Here is a 20,645-nt window from a genome sequence, read left to right on the forward strand (position 1 = left end):
ATCATTCTCTTCACAGTTCCTCCAAAATCTTCCCCTTAGCTATCCACAAAAATGTTCCAACATATCTGGTATTTGCAAACTGCAGCAGCACCCCACTTCTCAGGTACCAAATCTGTTCTAGTTTGCTAGCTGCCAGACTGCAATACACCAGAAATGGATTGGCTTTTAATAAAAGGGGATTTATTTCATTAGTTCTTCAGAGGAAAGGCAGCTAACTTTCCACTGAGGTTCTTTCTTATGTGAGAAGGCACAGATGGTCTCTGCTGGCCTTCTCTCCAGGCCTCTGGATTCCAACAACTTTCCCCAGGGTGATTTCTTTCTACATCTCCAAAGGCCTGAGCTGAGCTGCAAGTGCTGAGATGAGGTATGCTGAGCTGCTTGGGCTGTGCTACGTTGAGCTCTCTCATTTAAGCACCAGCCAATTAAATCAAACATTCATTGCAGCAGGCACGCCTCCTAGCCGACTGCAGATGTAATCAGCAACAGTTGAGGTTCACACGCCATTGGCTCATGTTCACAGCAATAGCTCTAGGCACCTTCACCTGGCCAAACTGACAACTGAATCTAACTACCACAGGGAACAAGAAATGATCAGACATTCTGGAGATTGATAGACACTAGCTCAGAACTGACATTAATTCTCGGGGACCCAAAATGTCATGGTGATCTACAGAGTAGTTTTCTAGTGAGCAAGAAGTAGCAACTATTTTGGATTTATTGGTAAGGCATGAGGGTGGGGGATATATCCCACAAAAATTCAGGGGCCTTCCACCTCCATGAAATTACTAGGCATCCAGGGGTGTGGGGCATTTGAGATGTTCTCCTTAAGGTGAAGGATAAACTGCTGTATCTGACCCCTTCTACAACCAAAAAGAGGCACAATACTTAGTTCGCCTCTTTAGAATTTGGAGGCAACATATTCCTCATTTGGGCAAGCTACACCAGTCCATTTACCAAATAATCTGCAAAGCTGCGAGTTTTGAGCAGGGACCAGAACAAGAAGAGGCTCTGCAACATGTCCAAACTGTTGTGCAAGCTTCTCTGCCATTTGGGCCAAATGATCTAGCAGATCTAATGGTGCCGGAAGAGTCAGTGGCAAGTAGAGATACCGTCCGGAGCCTTTGGCAGGCCCCTATAGAGGAGTCATAACACAGATCCTTAGGATTCTGGAGCAAGGCCTTGTCATCCTCTGCAGATAACTACTTTCCTTTTGAGAAATAGCTTTTAGCCTACTACTGGGCCTTGGTAGAGACTGAAAACTTAACCACGGGCCACCAAGTGACCATGAAAGATGAACTGCTTGTTGTTCTAGTTTTCATATTGCCAGGATGCAATGTGCCAGAAATGGAGCAGCCTTTAAAAAGGGAAATTTATTAAGTTGCAAGTTTACAATTCTAATGCTGTGAAAATGTCCAAATTTAGGCACCAAAAACAGGTTACCCTAACTTAAGAAAGGCTGACGAAGGGCATGTGGTAAAGTCTGCTAGCTTTCTCTCCTGGCTTCTTGTTTCACGAAGCTCTCCCCGAGGCATTTTCCTGCTTCATCTCCAAAGATTTCTGGCTGTATGGGCTCTAAAGCTTTTTCCCAAGAGGTTCCCTCTTAAAGGGCTCCAGTAAGCAAACCTCACCTTGAATGGGTAGTGACACATGTCCATGTAAACCATCTAATCAAAGGTTGCCACCCACAACTGGGCAGGTCACATCTCCATGGACACAATCAAAAAGCTCCCACCTAGGGCGGGCCGCGGTGGCTCAGCGGGCAAAGTGCTTGCCTGCTATGCCGGAGGACCTCGGTTCGATTCCCGGCCCCAGCCCATGTAACAAAAAACGGAAAAACAAAATACAATAAAACAAGAAATGTTTAAAGATGTTTCCCTTTCTTCCTTCCTTCCTTCCTTCTCTCTGTCTTTCCTTTAAAAAAAAAAAAAAAAAAAAAAGCTCCCACCTAGCAATACTGAATGAGGATTAAAGAACTTGGCTACTGGGATCCATAACAGATTCAAACTGGCACACCTGTCATGAACTAGATGTTGTCTCACCCACCAAGCTATAAAGTTAGATAAGCACAGCAGCATTCCATTATCAAATGGAAGTGGTATATATGAGACTGGGCTCATGTATGTTCTGAAGGCACAAGTAAGTTACATAAGGAAGTGGTCCACAAGCCCATAGCACTCACTCCTGTCATATTACCTTCTTTTTTTTTTTTAATTTTTTTATTAATCAAAAAAAAGAAAAGAAATTAACACAACATTTAGAAATCATTCCATTCTACAAATGCACTCAGTAATTCTTAGTATCATCACATAGATGTATGATCATCATTTCTTAGTACATTTGCATCGATTTAGGAAAAGAACTAGCAAAACAGCAGAAAAAGATATAGAATGTTAATATAGAAAAGAGAATTAAAATAATAATACTAATAAAATATATATATATATAAAAAGGAAAAAGAAAAAAACAAAAACAAAAGATACAAACACACAAACAAACAAACAAAAAACCATATTTCAGGTGCAGCTTCATTCAGTGTTCCAACCTAGTTACATTACACTTAGGTATTATTGTGCTGTCCATTTTTGAGTTTTTGTATCTAGTCCTGTTGCACAGTCTGTATCCCTTCAGCTCCAATTACCCATTATCTTACCCTGTTTCTAACTCCTGCTGGTCTCTGTTACCAATGATATATTCCAAGCTGATTCTCGAATGTCGGTTCACATCAGTGGGACCATACAGTATTTGTCCTTTAGTTTTGGGCTAGACTCACTCAGCATAATGTTCCCTAGGTCCATCCATGTTATTACATGCTTCATAAGTTTACTCTGTCTTAAAGCTGCATAATATTCCATTGTAGGTATACGCCACAGTTTGTTTAGCCACTCGTCTGTTGATGGACATTTTGGCTGTTTCCATCTCTTTGCAATTGTAGATAATGCTGCTATAAACACTGGTGTGCAAATGTCCGTCTGTGTCTTTGCCCTTAAGTCCTTTGAGTAGATACCTAGCAGTGGTATTGCTGGGTCGTAATCCATTCTGCCATTCTGTGTCTTTTGATTGGGATATTCAGTCCATTAACTTTTAGTGTTATTACTGTTTGGATAATATTTTCCTCTACCATTTTGCCTTTTGTATTATATATATCATATCTGATTTTCCTTCTTTCTACACTTTACTCCATACCTCTCTCTTCTGTCTTTTCATATCTGACTCTAGTGCTCCCTTTAGTATTTCTTGCAGAGCTGGTCTCTTGGTCACAAATTCTCTCAGTGACTTTTTGTCTATAAATGTTTTAATTTCTCCTTCATTTTTGAAGGACAATTTTGCTGGATATAGGAGTCTTGGTTGGCAGTTTTTCTCTTTTAGTGATTTAAATATATCATCCCCTGTCTTCTAGCTTCCATGGTTTCTGCTGAGAAATCTACACATAGTCTTATTGGGTTTCCCTTGTATGTGACAGATTGTTTTTCTCTGCTGCTTTCAAGATCCTCTCTTTTCTTTGACCTCTGACATTCTAACTAGTAAATGTCTTGGAGAATGCCTATTTGGGTCTATTCTCTTTGGGGTGCGCTGCACTTCTTGGATCTGTATATTTAGGTCTTTCATAAGAGTTGGGAAATTTTCAGTGATAATTTCTTCCATTAGTTTTTCTCCTCCTTTTCCCTTCTCTTCTCCTTCTGGGACACCCACAACACGTATATTTGTGCGCTTCATATTGTCATTCAGTTCCCTGATTCCCTGCTCAAGTTTTTCCAATCATATGGGTAGGAAGACTTGCTCTGTGGATAGCAGTTGGTCTTTCCCTGGCCATTCCTGTCACTGCCCAATGGGCTCATGAAGAAAGGAGCCATGTTGGTAGGAATGTAGGTTATGCATCAGCTAAGCAACATGGACTTCCAGTCACCAATGCCAAACTGGCTACAACCAATATTGAGTGACCAATCTGCCAGCAGCAGAGACCACTATTCAGTTCCTGATATGATACCATTCACCAATGTAATCAGGTAACCTTGTGGCAGGTTTATTACACTGGACAATTCCATCATGGAAGGGGCAGTGGTTTGTTCTAATGGAATAGGCACATGCTCCAGATATGGGTTTGCCTCCCTGCATGCAATATTTCTACCAAAAATACCATCCATGGATGTACAAAATGTCTTATCCACCATCATTGTATTCTACATGGCATTGCTTCTGGATCAAAGAACCTACTTCATGGCATATGAAGTAAAGGAATGGGCACATACTCTTGGAAGTCACTGGTCTTATGTTTGCCATCAACCTGAATCAGCTGGATTTGTAGAAAGGTGGAATGGCCTTTTGAAAACTCAATTACAGCACCAACTGGGTGGCAATACCTTGCAGGGCTGCAGAAATGTTCTTCAGGAGGCTGTATATGCTCTAAACAGCATCCACTCTCTTGTGTTTTCCCATATCCAGGATTAATAGGTCCAGTAATCAAAAGGTAGAAATGAGTGCTGTACAACTCATTACTACCCCTAGTGATCCAACAGGAAAAATTTTGTTTCCTATCCCTGCAACCTAAAGCTCTACTGGTCAGGACCGCGTCAACCAAGAGACACAACAATGATTCCTTTGAACTGGAAGTTAAGATTGCCACCTGACCACTTTGAGGTTCTCATGCTTGTGAATCAATAGACAAAGAAGGGAATTACTATACTGGTCAGGGTGACTGATTCTGATTATCAAGGGGAGATAAGACTGTTACTTCACAATGGAGATAAAGAAGAGTTTGCCTGGAATATAGGAGATCCCTTAAGGCATCTCTTAGTACTTAAGTCAATGGAAAACGTCAACAATCCAATGCAGGTGGGACAACTAATGGTCCAGAAACTTCAGGAATGAAGGTTTGGGTCACCCTACCAAGCAAAGAACCAAGACCAGAAGAGGTGCTTATTGAAGGTAAATGGAATATGGCGTGGGCAGTAGAAGAAAGTAGTTATAAATATAAACTATGAACTCATGACTGGTTAAAAAAGGAGGATTGTAATGATTATATTTCTTCCTTGTTTTGTTATGAATGCTTGTAAATATATATAAAGCAAATATCCTTGTTTTCTTCCTTATCTTATCCCCTTATCAGATAGCATAATTTATATTAACTTTATGTCATAGTATTTAAATTACAGGATATCAAGTTTAAGAGTGACTATTACCCAAGAACTTGCACCCTCTTCCAGGGAGAAAGTTAATGTACTTTCAGTTATACACAGGATGAATTGTGTTAGGTGAAAATGTGACTCCTATTGTTTTTATTTAGAGATTACGTATGATTTAAGGAGATGTTATGGGTGCCAAATGTTGACAAAGGGTGGACTGTGATAGTTAAGTTCAGGCATCAACTTGGTAGGTTATGGCGCCAAATTGTTTCATTAAGCAAGCACTGGCATTGTTGCTACTGTGAGGGTATTTCACAGATTTAAATCACCAGTAAGTTGACTACATTTATGGCTGATTATATCTAAAATCAACAACAGAGATTGTCTTCAACAACAAGAGATGTCTCATACAATCTAGTTAAAGACTTTAAAGGGAGAATTTAACGATTTCAGCAGTTCAGAAGTTATGAATACTTCAGCCAGCCAGTTTATACTGATTAACTCATTGAAAACCTGCACTGGAGTTCATTACAAATCTATCTAAAGTCATATTTTCTTTATATACTTTAGGCACAACAACATACTGCAACATATTAAATGTAGAATTATATGAGAATCCAGTTCTCTTATAAGTCAGTCACAAGAGATGTGAAATTTGTAAAACAATGCCACTTTTTCCACTAATTATTTGATTTGGGAAAATAATTGTTTCAAAAAATATGTTATTTATGCTAACATGTAAGGAGGCACATAAACAAAAACTCTTTAGGATTCTTAATCATTTTTAAGCGTTATAAAGGTCCAGAGGACAAAATTTTTGAGAACTGCTGCCCTAGAAAAATCTGCACAGCTGCCACTCAGATAAGTAGCAACAAAAAAACCATTCCTATTTGATTTATTTGTATTTTTTTTATCACTAGTGAACTTCAATATTTTTTCATATGTGTTTTGGTCACATATATTCCTTCATGAACTACCTGTGTTCTTTGTCCTTATCTATTATGATTTTTAAAAAATAAATCAACATATCTAATTTATATTTAAAGACAATGATGCTGTTCAGAATAGTCAAACCTAGAGACAGAAAGGTTAGTGATGGCCAAGGACTGGCTGCAAATGGGTCTGTGGTTTCTTTCAGGGGTGATAAAAATGGTCTAAAATTAGATTCTGATGATGTTTACACAAGCTTGTAAATATACTAAAACCCACTGAATTGCATCCATTAAATGGGTGAATTCTATACTATATGTGGTAGTTGGATTCAACTTGGCCAGGTGAACGCATCTAGTTCTGTTGCTGTGGACTTGAGCCAATGGTACATGAACCTCATCTGTTGCTAATTACATCTGCAGTCAGCTAGGAGGCGGGCCTGCGGCAATGAATGACGTTTGACTTAATTGGCTGGTGCTTAAATGAGAGAGCACAAGTAGCATAGCCTAAACAGCTTGGCATTTCTCATCTCAGTACTTGCAGCTCAGCCCAGGCCTTTGGAGATGCAGAAAGAAGTCACCCGGGGAAAGTTGTTGGAACCCAGGGGCCTGGAGAGAAGGCCAGCAGAGACCATCCTGTGCCTTCCCACGTAAGAAAGAACCTCAGTGGAAAGTTAGCTGCCTTTCCTCTGAAGAGCTACAAAATAAATCCCCTTTTATTAAAAGCCAATCTGTCTCTGGTGTGTTGCATTCCAGCAGCTAGCAAACTAAAACACTATGTAAATACCATCTCAATAAAGCTGTTTTTACAAAAGGCAATGGATCAAATTCAGGCATGACAGAGTGAGAAGCTCTGGTGACCTGCTCCCCATAGAAATGAGTGAGAAAATGTCTTAATGATAAATGTCTTAAAGATAACAGCAAGTGAAAAAAATATGTTCAAAGAAAATTTATAAAAACTTGGTTAAAAAAAAAGTTTCAAAGATTTGGTAAAAAAAAAAAAAAAAATTCAGTTCCTTTCCTGTTCCCAGCAAAGGGAGATAGAGACACCACTCCACTGTTTCTCATTCCATTCCCCACTACATTGCTTGCACTAAGTCCTGGGTGAGTACAGTTGAGAGATGGGGGCTCTCAACCCATGGGCACAGAGTGCTGAACAGACTGGGCCCTGATCATCCTGCTCAGGTTTGTGAGGTAGGGGTTCCACACCAAGAGAGGCAAACTAAGAGGGTATCTGGCCAGCCCCAAATCCACTGAGTGCTCAGCTCCTAGAGGGAATGAGAAAAGCTTGCCATTGTTCCCAGCTCCAGATCCCTGGCTCAAAAATTCTGCAAGCAGGGAGAGGCAGGTTTTAAAACGGATGGCTCTTAATATCTTACCAAAGGAAAGACTCCATTTTAAATGGAGCTTGGAAAAAGTCTACTCTCAAAAACAATGGTGGAGTGGTGAAAGGCAATATGGAGGACATTCCTAATTCTCTGGCTAAACTGTAGGTTGCCTCCTTTGCAGGAGAGAAACAGGGACTAAGTCTGCTTAGAGGAGCCTTCCTGGGGTTGGAACAAATAACAAACACTGACCTCAGAAACTATTCCTTCAAAGGAGTCAAAATTTAAATGGAATACTTTGTAGAGCAATGTATGCCACAGGGCACTGTTGAAAACAATTGAGCCCTCAGCCACAATTAATGGAGTTTGACAGCTGGATGTGGTTAGGGAAAAAGAAAAAGAGAGACCTACTGAAACCACGGTCATCCTAGAGTGAACAAGGGCATACTCAAAGCTGTGCTTTCCTGAGGAGCAACATCAGAAGCTTAACACTGTGTGTGTGTGTGGGGGGGGGGGGGGCGAGGAAGAAGGGCTGGGGGGACTTCACTAAAATAATCCACCCAACCACTAAACAAATAAGCAAGCAAATAACAATAACATAGCCTATGGGGAAGGGCAGGGGGAAGTATGGAACAAGTACCTATAGTTGCTATAATATAGTTTGCAAAATGTCCAGTTAAAAAAAAAAAATTACAGTCAGGCAAAGAAACAGGAGAGTACGACTCATGCACCAGAAAAAAAAGCAGTCATCAGAAACTGTCTGAGTGACCTCAAAACAACCATTATTCATGTGTTCACAGAACTAAAGAAAACCATAATTAAAGAAGTAAAGGAAGGTGGGAAGACAATGCTGTATCAAATAGAGAATATCATTAACCAAGAGAAATTATGAGAACCAAATGGAATTTCTAGACATAAAAAGTATAGTAACAAGAAAAATGCACTAGAGGGGCTCATCAGTAGATTTGAACCGGCAAAAGAAAGAATAAACAACCCTGAAAACAGGTCAATAGACATTAAGCAAGCTGAAAGACACAGACAAAAAAGATTGAAAAAAAATGAAGAAAGCCTCAGAGTATTATTGGACACCACTGAGCCCACCAACACATGCAAAACGGGGGTACAAGAAAAAGAGAAAAGAAGCAAAAAGCTATTGAAGAAATATTGGCTGAACTATTTAAGAATTTATTGAAATCCAATGTTTCAAGGTTATGCCTAGGTTTCCAATTGTTTGGTTAAACACTGGCCTACTTGTTACTATGAAGTATTTCATACATGGGACTTACAAACAGTTAATTGCATCTACAATCAATATAAGAAATTGTACTGAGCAATGGGGACAATCTCCTCATCCAATCAGCTGGAGGTCTCAAAAGCCAGAACTGAGGGTTTCATACATTAGACAAAGTTCTGTCTCAACTTCAGTATTGGCTTAGATGGAATTTCTGGTCAGCCAACTTCTGGAGAATTCAGACTAAGAACTTCAACATCTCAGCCTAACCTAGAGTTCAGACTTGCCAACTTCCATGGTCACTTAAGCCAATTGTTTCTAATAATCTCTTATTATAACAGAAATCTTAACAGTGGAATAACAAATTCAAAATGCTCAAGGAAAAAAATAACATCAATGAAAAATCCCATATCCACCAGAGCTATCTTTCAAAAATGAAGGTGAAATAATACCAATTCTTTACAAATGCTCCCAAAAAAACAGAATAGGGGTACACTTACCAACTCATTTATGAGGCCAGTATTACCCTGATACCAAATCCAGACAAAGATATCATCACAAGAAAACTACAGACTGATGACTATATATATGCAAAAATTCTCAACAAAATTATAGCCAACTGAATCCCGCAATATATAAAAAGGACTATACACCATGGCCAAGTGGTATCTATACCAGGGATGCAAGGTTGGTTTAAGATCTAAAAATCAGTTAACATAATATACCATATTGACAGAATTATGGGAAAAAACTCCACATGATCATTGCAAGAGACACAGAAAAAGCATTTGATAAAATCCAACACCTTTTTGTGATTAAAAACTATCAACAATCTAGGAATATAACGGAACTTCCTCAACTTGGTAAAGGGCATCTATGAAAAACCCACAGATAATATCAAACTTAATGTTAAAAGACTGATGCTTTACCCCTAAGATTGGGGAAAAAGATAATGATATCTGCTCCCACCTCTTCTATTCAACATTCTACTGAATGTTCTAGGCAGGTAATTAAACAAGAGAAAGAAATAAATTGCATTTGGATTGGAAAAGAAGTAAAACTATCTTGATTTGCAGATTAGATGATTTTGTTTATAAAAAATCCTTAGGAATCCACTAAAACTATTAGAATTAATAAATGAATTCAGCAAGGTGGCAGGATATAAGATTGTTATACAAAAATCAGTTGTGTTTCTATAGATTTACACTGAACAATCTGAAAATGAAATTAAGAGAACAATTCCATTTACAAAAATAAAAGCCTTAGGAATAAATGTAGCCAAAGAAGTGCAAAATTTATCTTCTGAAAACTACAAAATATATACAAAATACTTCTGGAAGAAAGTAAAGAAGATCTGAATAATTGAGCAGCAGGTGGAGTGCAAGTAACAGCTATAAGACATGAGTTTCTTTTTTTTTTAATTTTTAAATTTTTTTATAGTAGGCACCGAGAATTGAACCCAGGTCTCTGGCTAGGTTTGTTTGTTTGTTTGTTTGTTTTTGTCTTTCAAATTAGTTTATAGTGAGTTTTGCCACACAAAAGGCTTTAATATTTGTCCATCTTTGTTATTTCTGGGATCTGATTTCATCCTTAAATAGTTTTTTTGTTTCTTGTTCTACTATCAACTGATACTGTTTTGTCATAATTTATGTAATTGTATAGATCTTATAGACAGTCATATATCCTTTCTGGAAAACGGAATATAGATGAGTTATTTCATTCTCTGTTAAACTTTATCACCCTTCCTCATGTTGCATATGTCAACACCTTTTTCTCAGGAAATATGATTCCCAGCTTCACACAAAAATAGAAACTGGGTGGAAAAGTCCTTGAATTTCTCTTCACCCACTCCCCAATATATCTATAACTATACCATTCATAACTCCTTGCCAAGCTTAATTCTCTATATTAGATTTGGATTCCATCTTTTTCTGCCTTTTTAAGTCCTTGTTTAATCATCTCCTTTCTTTCCTGTCCCACAAACTCGTGTCCTCTTCCTTTATTATTTCTTTTTTTGCTGTTTCAGTGAAACTCAGTGTATAGTGTTCTCCAATCCCACGTGCCAGCTCATTTTTTTCATCTAGGCTACAATGGACTTACTTCCCACCAGTCCATCATCTGCACTTGGGGTTTTTTATTTGGTATTCATAATTGGGCTCCAGGGCACCATGAATTTCCTGAAATTTTATATACATGAGCACTGTTCTTCAGAATAGTTTTCTTAAGATTTCCAAAGAGTGCCATGACCCTAAAATGCTATCTTTTTTCCTGATGAAAGACAGAGTGACCTTTAAAAATGCAAACCTGGTCATGTCATTGGCTTGTTTAAAGTCTTTTAAGATGTAACTCAAACACTCTGTCATGGCATCTAAGTTCCCTTCATGACATGGCTCTTATATTCAGCATAATCTCTTATTATAACCTCCTCCCTCCCTCTATCTCAGTTCCTTCCTCTACGCAATTGGTATCTAGCCATAGTGACACAGTTATGGTATCCAGAACTCATCCTGCTCATTTGCTTCAGGGCCTTTTTACATGCTTCTCCCCTATCTGAAATCATCCAATTAACTCCAACTCCTGTTCTCTGATCTGATCCCTCAAGATTACTATAGTGAATTATCTCCTATTCTCTTCAGTCAGGATTAAGTGCTTTCATTATGTGCATCTGTGACATCCTCAGTATATCTATGAAGCAATCTTTGTCATACACATTTGTAAATTAAATTTCTTCCCTACTAGATTATAAGGTCTTAAAAATTAAGGACAGGCGGGGCCAAGATGGCAGCTTAGTAAGATATGCGTGTCTTAGTTCCTCCTCCAGAGCAACTACCAGGTGAACAGAAACAGTGTAGAACAGCTCCTGGGGCCACGGCAGGGAATGGACACACAGCTTACCCCAGTCTGGACTGGCTAGACTGACTGCGAGACTCTGCTGCGGTGAGATCCCCGAGCAGCGCGCGATTCCCCGAGCAGCGGCAGCTGGCGGCCGGAGCACCTCCTTCCCTCTTTCCCGGGCCGGCTGAGAGTCTCGGAGAGGCAAGGTTCCCAAGCCACGGCGGCCGGCGCCCCTCTTTCGCGGGCAGCTTCCTGGACCAGCTACGAGTCTCGGATCAGAGGGCTACCCAAGCTGCGGTGGCTGGCAACTGGCGCCCATTCCCCGCAGGTGGCTTCCTGGTCCGGTGGCGAGTTCCCCAGGCCGCGGTGACCGGCGACTGGCACCCCTCCAGGGAGAGGAGGGAATTTCCGACAGTGGCAGGGACTGGGTCCAACCAAACACCAATAGGGGCATTAATAATAGGAGCCACAGGGTCCCCTCAAGCCACGGCGGCTGACGCCCCCACCACGAGCGGCCCCCCGGACCAACTGAGAGAATTGGATCGGAAATCCCCTGGCCGCGGAGAACGGTGACCAGGGGGATCCCTTCCAAACACGTGAGACAAACGTGTGCCACGAGCGCCACCTACTGGGCAGGATAAGAAAAACAGAACCCAGAGATTTCACAGAAAAATCTTACAACCTGTTGGGTCCGACACCCAGGGAAATCTGACTAAATGCCCAGACGCCAGCAGAAGATAACGGTCCACGCTCAGAAGATTGAGAATATGGCCCAGTCAAAGGAACAAACCAATAGTTCAAATGAGATACAGGAGCTGTGACAACTAATGCTGAATATACGAACAGAAATGGAAAACCTCTTCAAAAAGGAAATCGATAAATTGAGGGAGGATATGAAGAAGACATGGGCTGAACAAAAAGAAGAAAAAGAAAAACTGAAAAAACAAATCACAGAACTTATGGAAGTGAAGGATAAAGTAGAAAAGATGAAAAAAACAATGGATACCTACAATGATAGATTTAAAGAGAAGATAGAATTAGTGATTTGGAGGATGGAACATCTGAATTCCAAAAAGAAACAGAAACTATAGGGAAAAGAATGGAAAAATTTGAACAGGGTATCAGGGAACTCAAGGACAATATGAACCGCACAAATATACGTGTTGTGGGTGTCCCAGAAGGAGAAGAGGAGGGAAAAGGAGGAGAAAAACTAATGGAAGAAATTATCACTGAAAATTTCCCAACTCTTATGAAAGACCTAAAATTACAGATCCAAGAAGTGCAGCGCACCCCAAAGAGATTAGACCCAAATAGGCGTTCTCCAAGACACTTACTAGTTAGAATGTCAGAGGTCAAAGAGAAAGAGAGGATCTTGAAAGCAGCAAGAGAAAAACAATCTGTCACATACAAGGGAAACCCAATAAGACTATGTGTAGATTTCTCAGCAGAAACCATGGAAGCTAGAAGACAGTGGGATGATATATTTAAGTTACTAAAAGAGAAAAACTGCAGCCAAGACTCCTATATCCAGCAAAATTGCCCTTCAAAAATGAGGGAGAAATTAAAACATTCTCAGACAAAAAGTCACTGAGAGAATTTGTGACCAAGAGACCAGCTCTGCAAGAAATACTAAAGAGAGCACTAGAGTCAGATACAAAAAGACAGAAGAGAGAGGTATGGAGAAGAGTGCAGAAAGAAGGAAAGTCAGATATGATATATATAACACAAAAGGCAAAATGGTAGAGGAAAATATTATCCAAACAGTAATAACACTAAATGTTAATGGACTGAATTCCCCAATCAAAAGACATAGATTGGCAGAATGGATTAAAAAACAGGATCCTTCTATATGCTGTCTACAGGAAACACATCTTAGACACAAAGATAAACATAGGTTGAAAGTGAAAGGTTGGGAAAAGATATTTCACGCAAATAACAACCAGAAAAGAGCAGGAGTGGCTATACTAATATCCAACAAATTAGACTTCAAATGTAAAACAGTTAAAAGAGACAAAGAAGGACACTATCTACTAATAAAAGGAACAATTAAACAAGAAGACATAACAATCATAAATATTTAGCACCGAACCAGAATGCCCCAAAATACGTGAGGAATACATTGCAAACACTGAAAAGGGAAATACACACATATACCATAATAGTTGGAGACTTCAATTCACCACTCTCATCAATGGACAGAATATCTAGACAGAGGATCAATAAAGAAATAGAGAATCTGAATATTACTATAAACGAGCTAGACTTAACAGACATTTATAGGACATTACATCCCACAACAGCAGGATACACCTTTTTCTCAAGTGCTCATGGATTATTCTCAAAGATAGACCATATGCTGGGTCACAAAGCAAGTCTTAACAAATTTTAAAAGATTGAAATCATACACAACACTTTTGGATCATAAAGGAATGAAGTTGGAAATCAATAATAGGCCGAGTGCCAGAAAATTCACAAATACATGGAGGCTCAACAACACACTCTTAAACAACGAGTGGGTCAAAGAAGAAATTGCAAGAGAAATTAGCAAATACCTCGAGGCGAATGAAAATGAAAACACAACATATCAAAACTTATGGAATGCAGCAAAGGCAGTGCTAAGAGGGAAATTTATTGCCCTTAATGCCTATATCAGAAAAGAAGAAAAGGCAAAAATGCAGGAATTAACTGTCCACTTGGAAGAACTGGAGAAAGAACAGCAAACTAATCCCAAAGCAAGCAAAAGGAAAGAAATAACAAAGATTAGAGCAGAAATAAATGAAATTGAAAACATGAAAACAATAGAGAAAATCAATAAGACCAGAAGTTGGTTCTATGAGAAAATCAATAAAATTGATGGGCCCTTAGCAAGATTGACAAAAAGAAGAAGAGAGAGGATGCAAATAAATAAGATCAGAAATGGAAGAGGAGACATAACTACTGACCTCACAGAAATAAAGGAGTTAATAACAGGATACTATGAACAAGTTTACGCTAATAAATACAACAATTTAGATGAAATGGATGGGTTCCTGGAAAGACATGAACAACCAACTTTGACTCAAGAAGAAATAGATGACCTCAACAAACCAATCACAAGTAAAGAAATTGAATTAGTCGTTCAAAAGCTCCCTAAAAAGAAAAGTCCAGGACCAGACGGCTTCACATGTGAATTCTATCAAACATTCCAGAAAGAATTAGTACCAACTCTCCTCAAACTCTTCAAAAAAATCGAAGTGGAGGGAAAACTACCTAATTCATTCTATGAAGCCAACATCACCCTCATACCAAAACCAGGCAAAGATATTACAAAAAAAGAAAACTACAGACCAATCTCTCTAATGAATATAAATGCAAAAATCCTCAATAAAATTCTAGCAAATCGTATCCAACAACACATTAAAAGAATTATACATCATGACCAAGTAGGATTCATCCCAGGTATGCAAGGATGGTTCAACATAAGAAAATCAATTAATGTAATACACCACATCAACAAATCAAAGCAGAAAAATCACATGATCATCTCAATTGATGCAGAGAAGGCATTTGACAAGATTCAACATCCTTTCCTGTTGAAAACACTTCAAAAGATAGGAATACAAGGGAACTTCCTTAAAATGATAGAGGGAATATATGAAAAACCCACAGCTAATATCATCCTCAATGGGGAAAAATTGAAAACTTTCCCCCTAAGATCAGGAACAAGACAAGGATGTCCACTATCACCACTATTATTCAACATTGTGTTGGAGGTTCTAGCCAGAGCAATTAGACAAGAAAAAGAAATACAAGGCATCAAAATTGGAAAGGAAGAAGTAAAACTATCACTGTTTGCAGACAATATGATACTATATGTTGAAAACCCGGAAAAATCCACAACAAAACTACTATAGCTAACAAATGAGTACAGCAAAGTAGCAGGTTACAAGATCAACATTCAAAAATCTGTAGCATTTCTATACACTAGTAATGAACAAGCTGAGGGGGAAATCAAGAAACAAATCCCATTTACAATTGTAACTAAAAGAATGAAATACCTAGGAATAAATTTAACTAAAGAGACAAAAAACCTATATAAAGAAAACTACAAAAAACTGTTAAAAGAAATCACAGAAGACCTAAATAGATGGAAGGGCATACCGTGTTCATGGATTGGAAGACTAAATATAGTTAAGATGTCAATTCGACCTAAATTGATTTACAGATTCAATGCAATACCAATCAAAATCCCAACAACTTATTTTTCAGAAATAGAAAAACCAATAAGCAAATTTATCTGGAAGGGCAGGGTGCCCCGAATTGCTAAAAACATCTTGAGGAAAAAAAACGAAGCTGGAGGTCTTGCACTGCCTGACTTTAAGGCATATTATGAAGCCACAGTGGTCAAAACAGCATGGTATTGGCATAAAGATAGATATATCGACCAATGGAATCAAATAGAGTGCTCAGATATAGACCCTCTCATCTATGGACATTTGATCTTTGATAAGGCAGTCAAGCCAACTCACCTGGGACAGAACAGTCTCTTCAATAAATGGTGCCTAGAGAATTGGATATCCATATGCAAAAGAATGAAAGAAGACCCATATCTCACACCTTATACAAAAGTTAACTCAAAATGGATCAAAGATCTAAACATTAGGTCTAAGACCATAAAACAGTTAGAGGAAAATGTTGGGAGATATCTTATGAATCTTACAATTGGAGGCAGTTTTATGGACCTTAAACCTAAAGCAAGAGCACTGAAAAAGGAAATAAATAAATGGGAGCTCCTCAAAATTAAACACTTTTGTGCATCAAAGAACTTCATCAAGAAAGTAGAAAGCCTACACAATGGGAGACAATATTTGGAAATGACATATCAGATAAAGGTCTAGTATCCAGAATTTATAAAGAGATTGTTCAACTCAACAACAAAAAGACAGCCAACCCAATTACAAAATGGGAAAAAGACTTGAACAGACACCTCTCAGAAGAGGAAATACAAATGCCAAAAGGCACATGAAGAGATGCTCAATGTCCCTGGCCATTAGAGAAATGCAAATCAAAACCACAATGAGATATCAATTCACACCCACCAGAATGGCCATTATCAACAAAACAGAAAATGACAAGTGCTGGTGAAAGAGGCACACTTATCCACTGTTGGTGGGAATGTCAAATGGTGCAACCACTGTGGAAGGCAGTTTGGCGGTTCCTCAAAAAGCTGAATATAGAATTGCCATACGACCCAGCAATACCATTGCTGGTTATCTACTCAAAGGACTTAAGGGCAAAGAGACAAACGGACATTTGCACACCAATGTTTATAGCAGCGTTATTTACAATTGCAAAGAGATGGAAACAGCCAAAATGTCCATCAACAGACGAGTGGCTAAACAAACTGTGGTATATACATACGATGGAATACTATGCAGCTTTAAGACAGGATAAACTTATGAAGCATGTAATAACATGGATGGACCTAGAGAACATTATGCTGAGTGAGTCTAGCCAAAAACTAAAAGACAAATACTGTATGGTCCCAATGATGTGAATCGACATTTGAGAATAAACTTGGAATATGTCATTCGTAACAGAGTCCAGCAGGAGTTAGAAACAGGGTAAGATAATGGGTAATTGGAGCTGAAGGGATACAGACTGTGCAACAGGACTAGATACAACAACTCAGAAATGGACAGCACAATAATACCTAATTGTAAAGTAATCATGTTAAAACACTGAATGAAGCTGCATCTGAGCTATAGGTTTTTGTTTTTTTTTTTTTTTTTACTATTATTACTTTTATTTTTTTCTCTATATTAACATTCTATATCTTTTTCGGTTGTGTTGCTAGTTCTTCTAAACCGATGCAAATGTACTAAGAAACGATGATCATGCATCTATGTGATGATGTTAAGAATTACTGATTGCATATGTAGAATGGTATGATTTCTAAATGTTGGGTTAATTTCTTTTTTTCCGTTAATTAATAAAAAAAAAAATTAAGGACAATATATTCCACCTGCATATTTCCTGGGAAATCACACTTACATATATCCTGAATAAATCACACCATATTCTTTTCTCAATCCACTGCAAAACAGTGTTTATTCTAATTATTTTATGGAAGCCATCTAAGATCAATATACTCTTCTCATTAACAAATGTAATGATCATTTCATTCCTCACCAAACAAACTTTCCAGTCATTATTTTAGTTGACCTATCAGTAATATTTGACATAGCTTAACAATGTCATCTCCTTTTTCTTGAAAACTTTTCTTCATTTGGCCTCCTGGATCTGTTCTCATTTGGTTCTCTTCCTGTCTTACCAGATGCTCCTTCTAAGCCTCCTCATTACACTGACCTTTAGATGTTCAGAGTGCCTCAGGGTTTAGTCCTAAAACTTTTAAATTTTAGTATCTAAATGTCTTTATACAGTACCATGATTTCAAGTCATCAATTTGCTGATAACTCCCAAATTTATATCCAGTTACACAGGTGGGTTTACTTTGTGAAATTTCATTGAACTGAACACTTATTATTCAAACACACTTATATGCAAATGTTATACTTTAATAACGTCAAAAAAATTGTTGTGATGAGCTCTCTGATAGGAGTCTCATACTTTAACATGTACAAAAGCAAGCTTCTTCCTAGTCTTCCCTTTCTGAGAACTTGGAAATTCATTCTTCTGGTTCGCAGGAGTCATCCTTCACACTTCCTTTTTGCTTAACTCCACATTTAATTGATCAGCATATCCTGTCAGCATTACCTTCAAAATACACCCCAAGTATGAATATTTTTCACCATCTCCACCACTCTCACCTGATATTGCAACTGCAACAGCCTCCTAATTGGTCTCCCTGCTTCCATTCTTCCCACGGAATAGCCAGAGTGATTCTTTTAAAATAGATCACATTGTTTCCCAAATCACTATATCAAACTTAGAGTCCTTACAACAGTTTACCAAATACCACACGATCTGGTCCCAACCATCTCTCCGACCTCATCTCCCCCTTACTTCACTCCACTCCACTCACATTGACTTGATATTCTTCATACACCAAATAGGATTCCATTTCAAAAAATTTGAACTTGCTGCCTCTCTCTGCCTGGAACATCTTTCCCAAAAATTCACATTAGCTTAGTTCCTTACTTCCTTCAGGTCTCTGTTCAAATGTCACCAGAATCATCAGAGAACCTTTTCCTTATGATCTTTTAAAAATAGCAACACTACCTTTCTCTGCTCTCCCCATCTTTGTGCCCCTTACCATGCCTTGATTCTCTTCACAGCATCACCAACTGATGATGGCATATAACTGACATGTTATATATTTGATTATCTTTCTCCCCAATCCCGAATTTAAGTTTCATGAGAGCAGGGACTTACCTGTTTTGTTTACTAGAATTCCCAGTATCTACAACAATGTCTGCCACAGGGCAGGTGATCAACAAATATTTCTGAATCAATGTAGTTGAATTTAATGCTGTCTCCATTTCATCCTTTTGCAATTCTATTTCCCCTTTCCCTTAACTAGTCTTTCCTGATTCTACTTCTCAGTTTCAGACATAGTGATTTCTTTCTCTCTGCTCTTTCACTATCTCCTAAATAAAGACTGGAATCGGTATATGGAGAATTTCAGAACGATATATTCAGGTAGAAGTTACCTTAAACTTCAAACTAACAAAAAATCAGTATGTGATAGAAAAAGTCTAGCTCTCTGCAGAGTAACTTAGAGAGGTTTATAAATGCCTTATTTATGAGACTAAGGTGTTTTCCTATTCTTCAGAAAGAGATCAGCATATCCAGGCATGACTGGAATGTAAATTATGTAAGGCACTTTTAATTTATCTAAACAAAACTGTTAAATGGACCACAGAGACTTTTGAAAAGATGGTACAGATATGGAAATATTATTCTTATAGATAAAAACTGACAATAGTTAACATTTAGTGACCACAGCAGGCACTATGCTAAGAATTTAATTTCAGAACAATGAAGTGGATAGTATTATAATCTCCATTTCACAGCCTTAGCGAGCAACCAGTAATTTGAACCCACCAACTCCAATATTATGATGTGAAAGCAATGTATTCAGTACTTTTGGTCCTGCTCCTTTCCCAGAGGTAACCTTTAGAAACCCTCATCTAGTGTTTCTGACTGTCCAGACTCACATAATGAATATACGAGGAAATGTGAAAAGAGTTAATAATTAAAATGTCAGCCACCATTCCTTTCTCTCTTTACCCGGGAGACAGTGAGCTGTGCTCTAGTCACTAACGTTGCCGGTTCTCTCTGGAAGGATTCTGGTAGCTGCAAAATCATTCATTTTTAACGCTCGCTTTTGGGCTAAAAGCGTAGTGTCTATTAGAAGTTACCCCCGCTCCGGTGACACATTCCCTTCTCCCCGCGCCCCCCACCCCGCCTCTTCACCCCGCGGCCCCTTCCGACCTCCCCAGGCTCATTGATAGTACCGGCCTCACAGTTCGAATTTTGCAACCAGCCAAAACTCCTACCCACAACCTTTTTCCGAGCCCGGCCACCTCTGCTAAGCCCTCCTCACTCTTGGGGAAGGGAGTCAGGGGCGACTGGTGACAACTCCCTCGCAGTCCCCTCGCCCCCTCCTCCCCGGGTCTGGGGGATTGGGAAGTTAGATATTTGTTGGGAAGTTAGATATTTGGGGCCTGAAGTGGGAAGGTGAATCAAATCCGGGTCCCTACATGGCCCCGGCTTGCCTCCGGGCATTTACCTCCTGTCGGGGTCCGGAGCCGGCTGGGTGTCGACCAAAGTCTCGGTGGCGCCAGAAATATTGAGCCCCGAAGCCCGGCGGCTTCGCCTCCGCGGCTGGGGCTGCTTCTGAGGCGCCAGCTCTGGCTCCATGGCGTGGAAAAGCGGGGTGGGGCGGTGGGCCGGATGCCCGGGGAGATCGAGAGGATCGGGCACCGTGCCCGACAACTTTTGGAAGGGAGAAAAGTTCCTGTCAGGGGGAAGCCGCTGTCGCCACAATCATCCGGGGGTTTGAAAATGGCGGCTGCAAAGTGACAGACCAATCGGGGAATAGTCAGAGGTTGCTAGGAGACCTGGAGTCCCGCCTCTGACTCATATGCGTAAATAGAAACAGAAAAGGAGAGGTTGTGGGGTGGAAGCTGGGAAAATCTGCAGATGATTAGTGGGTGGATATGGATTTAATTCTGATTCCATCGCTAAATCCTCAAGACTT

The 20,645-nt window shown here is 39.2% G+C and overlaps 1 protein-coding gene across 1 annotated transcript in view; it reads right to left on the reverse strand.

The window, feature by feature from the left end:
* The window catches only part of NET1 (neuroepithelial cell transforming 1), a 61,382-nt gene extending 40,946 nt beyond the window's left edge, over nt 1-20,436 (reverse strand). The window contains exon 1 of the mRNA XM_077169522.1: nt 20,175-20,436. Coding sequence (XP_077025637.1) covers nt 20,175-20,305 — 131 coding nt within the window. The 5' untranslated portion in view covers nt 20,306-20,436. The remainder of the gene's footprint in view (nt 1-20,174) is intronic.
* Nucleotides 20,437-20,645: the final 209 nt, after the last annotated feature.

This window comes from Tamandua tetradactyla, chromosome 7 (genome assembly GCF_023851605.1).
Source record: "Tamandua tetradactyla isolate mTamTet1 chromosome 7, mTamTet1.pri, whole genome shotgun sequence".
Taxonomy (NCBI): domain Eukaryota; kingdom Metazoa; phylum Chordata; class Mammalia; order Pilosa; family Myrmecophagidae; genus Tamandua; species Tamandua tetradactyla.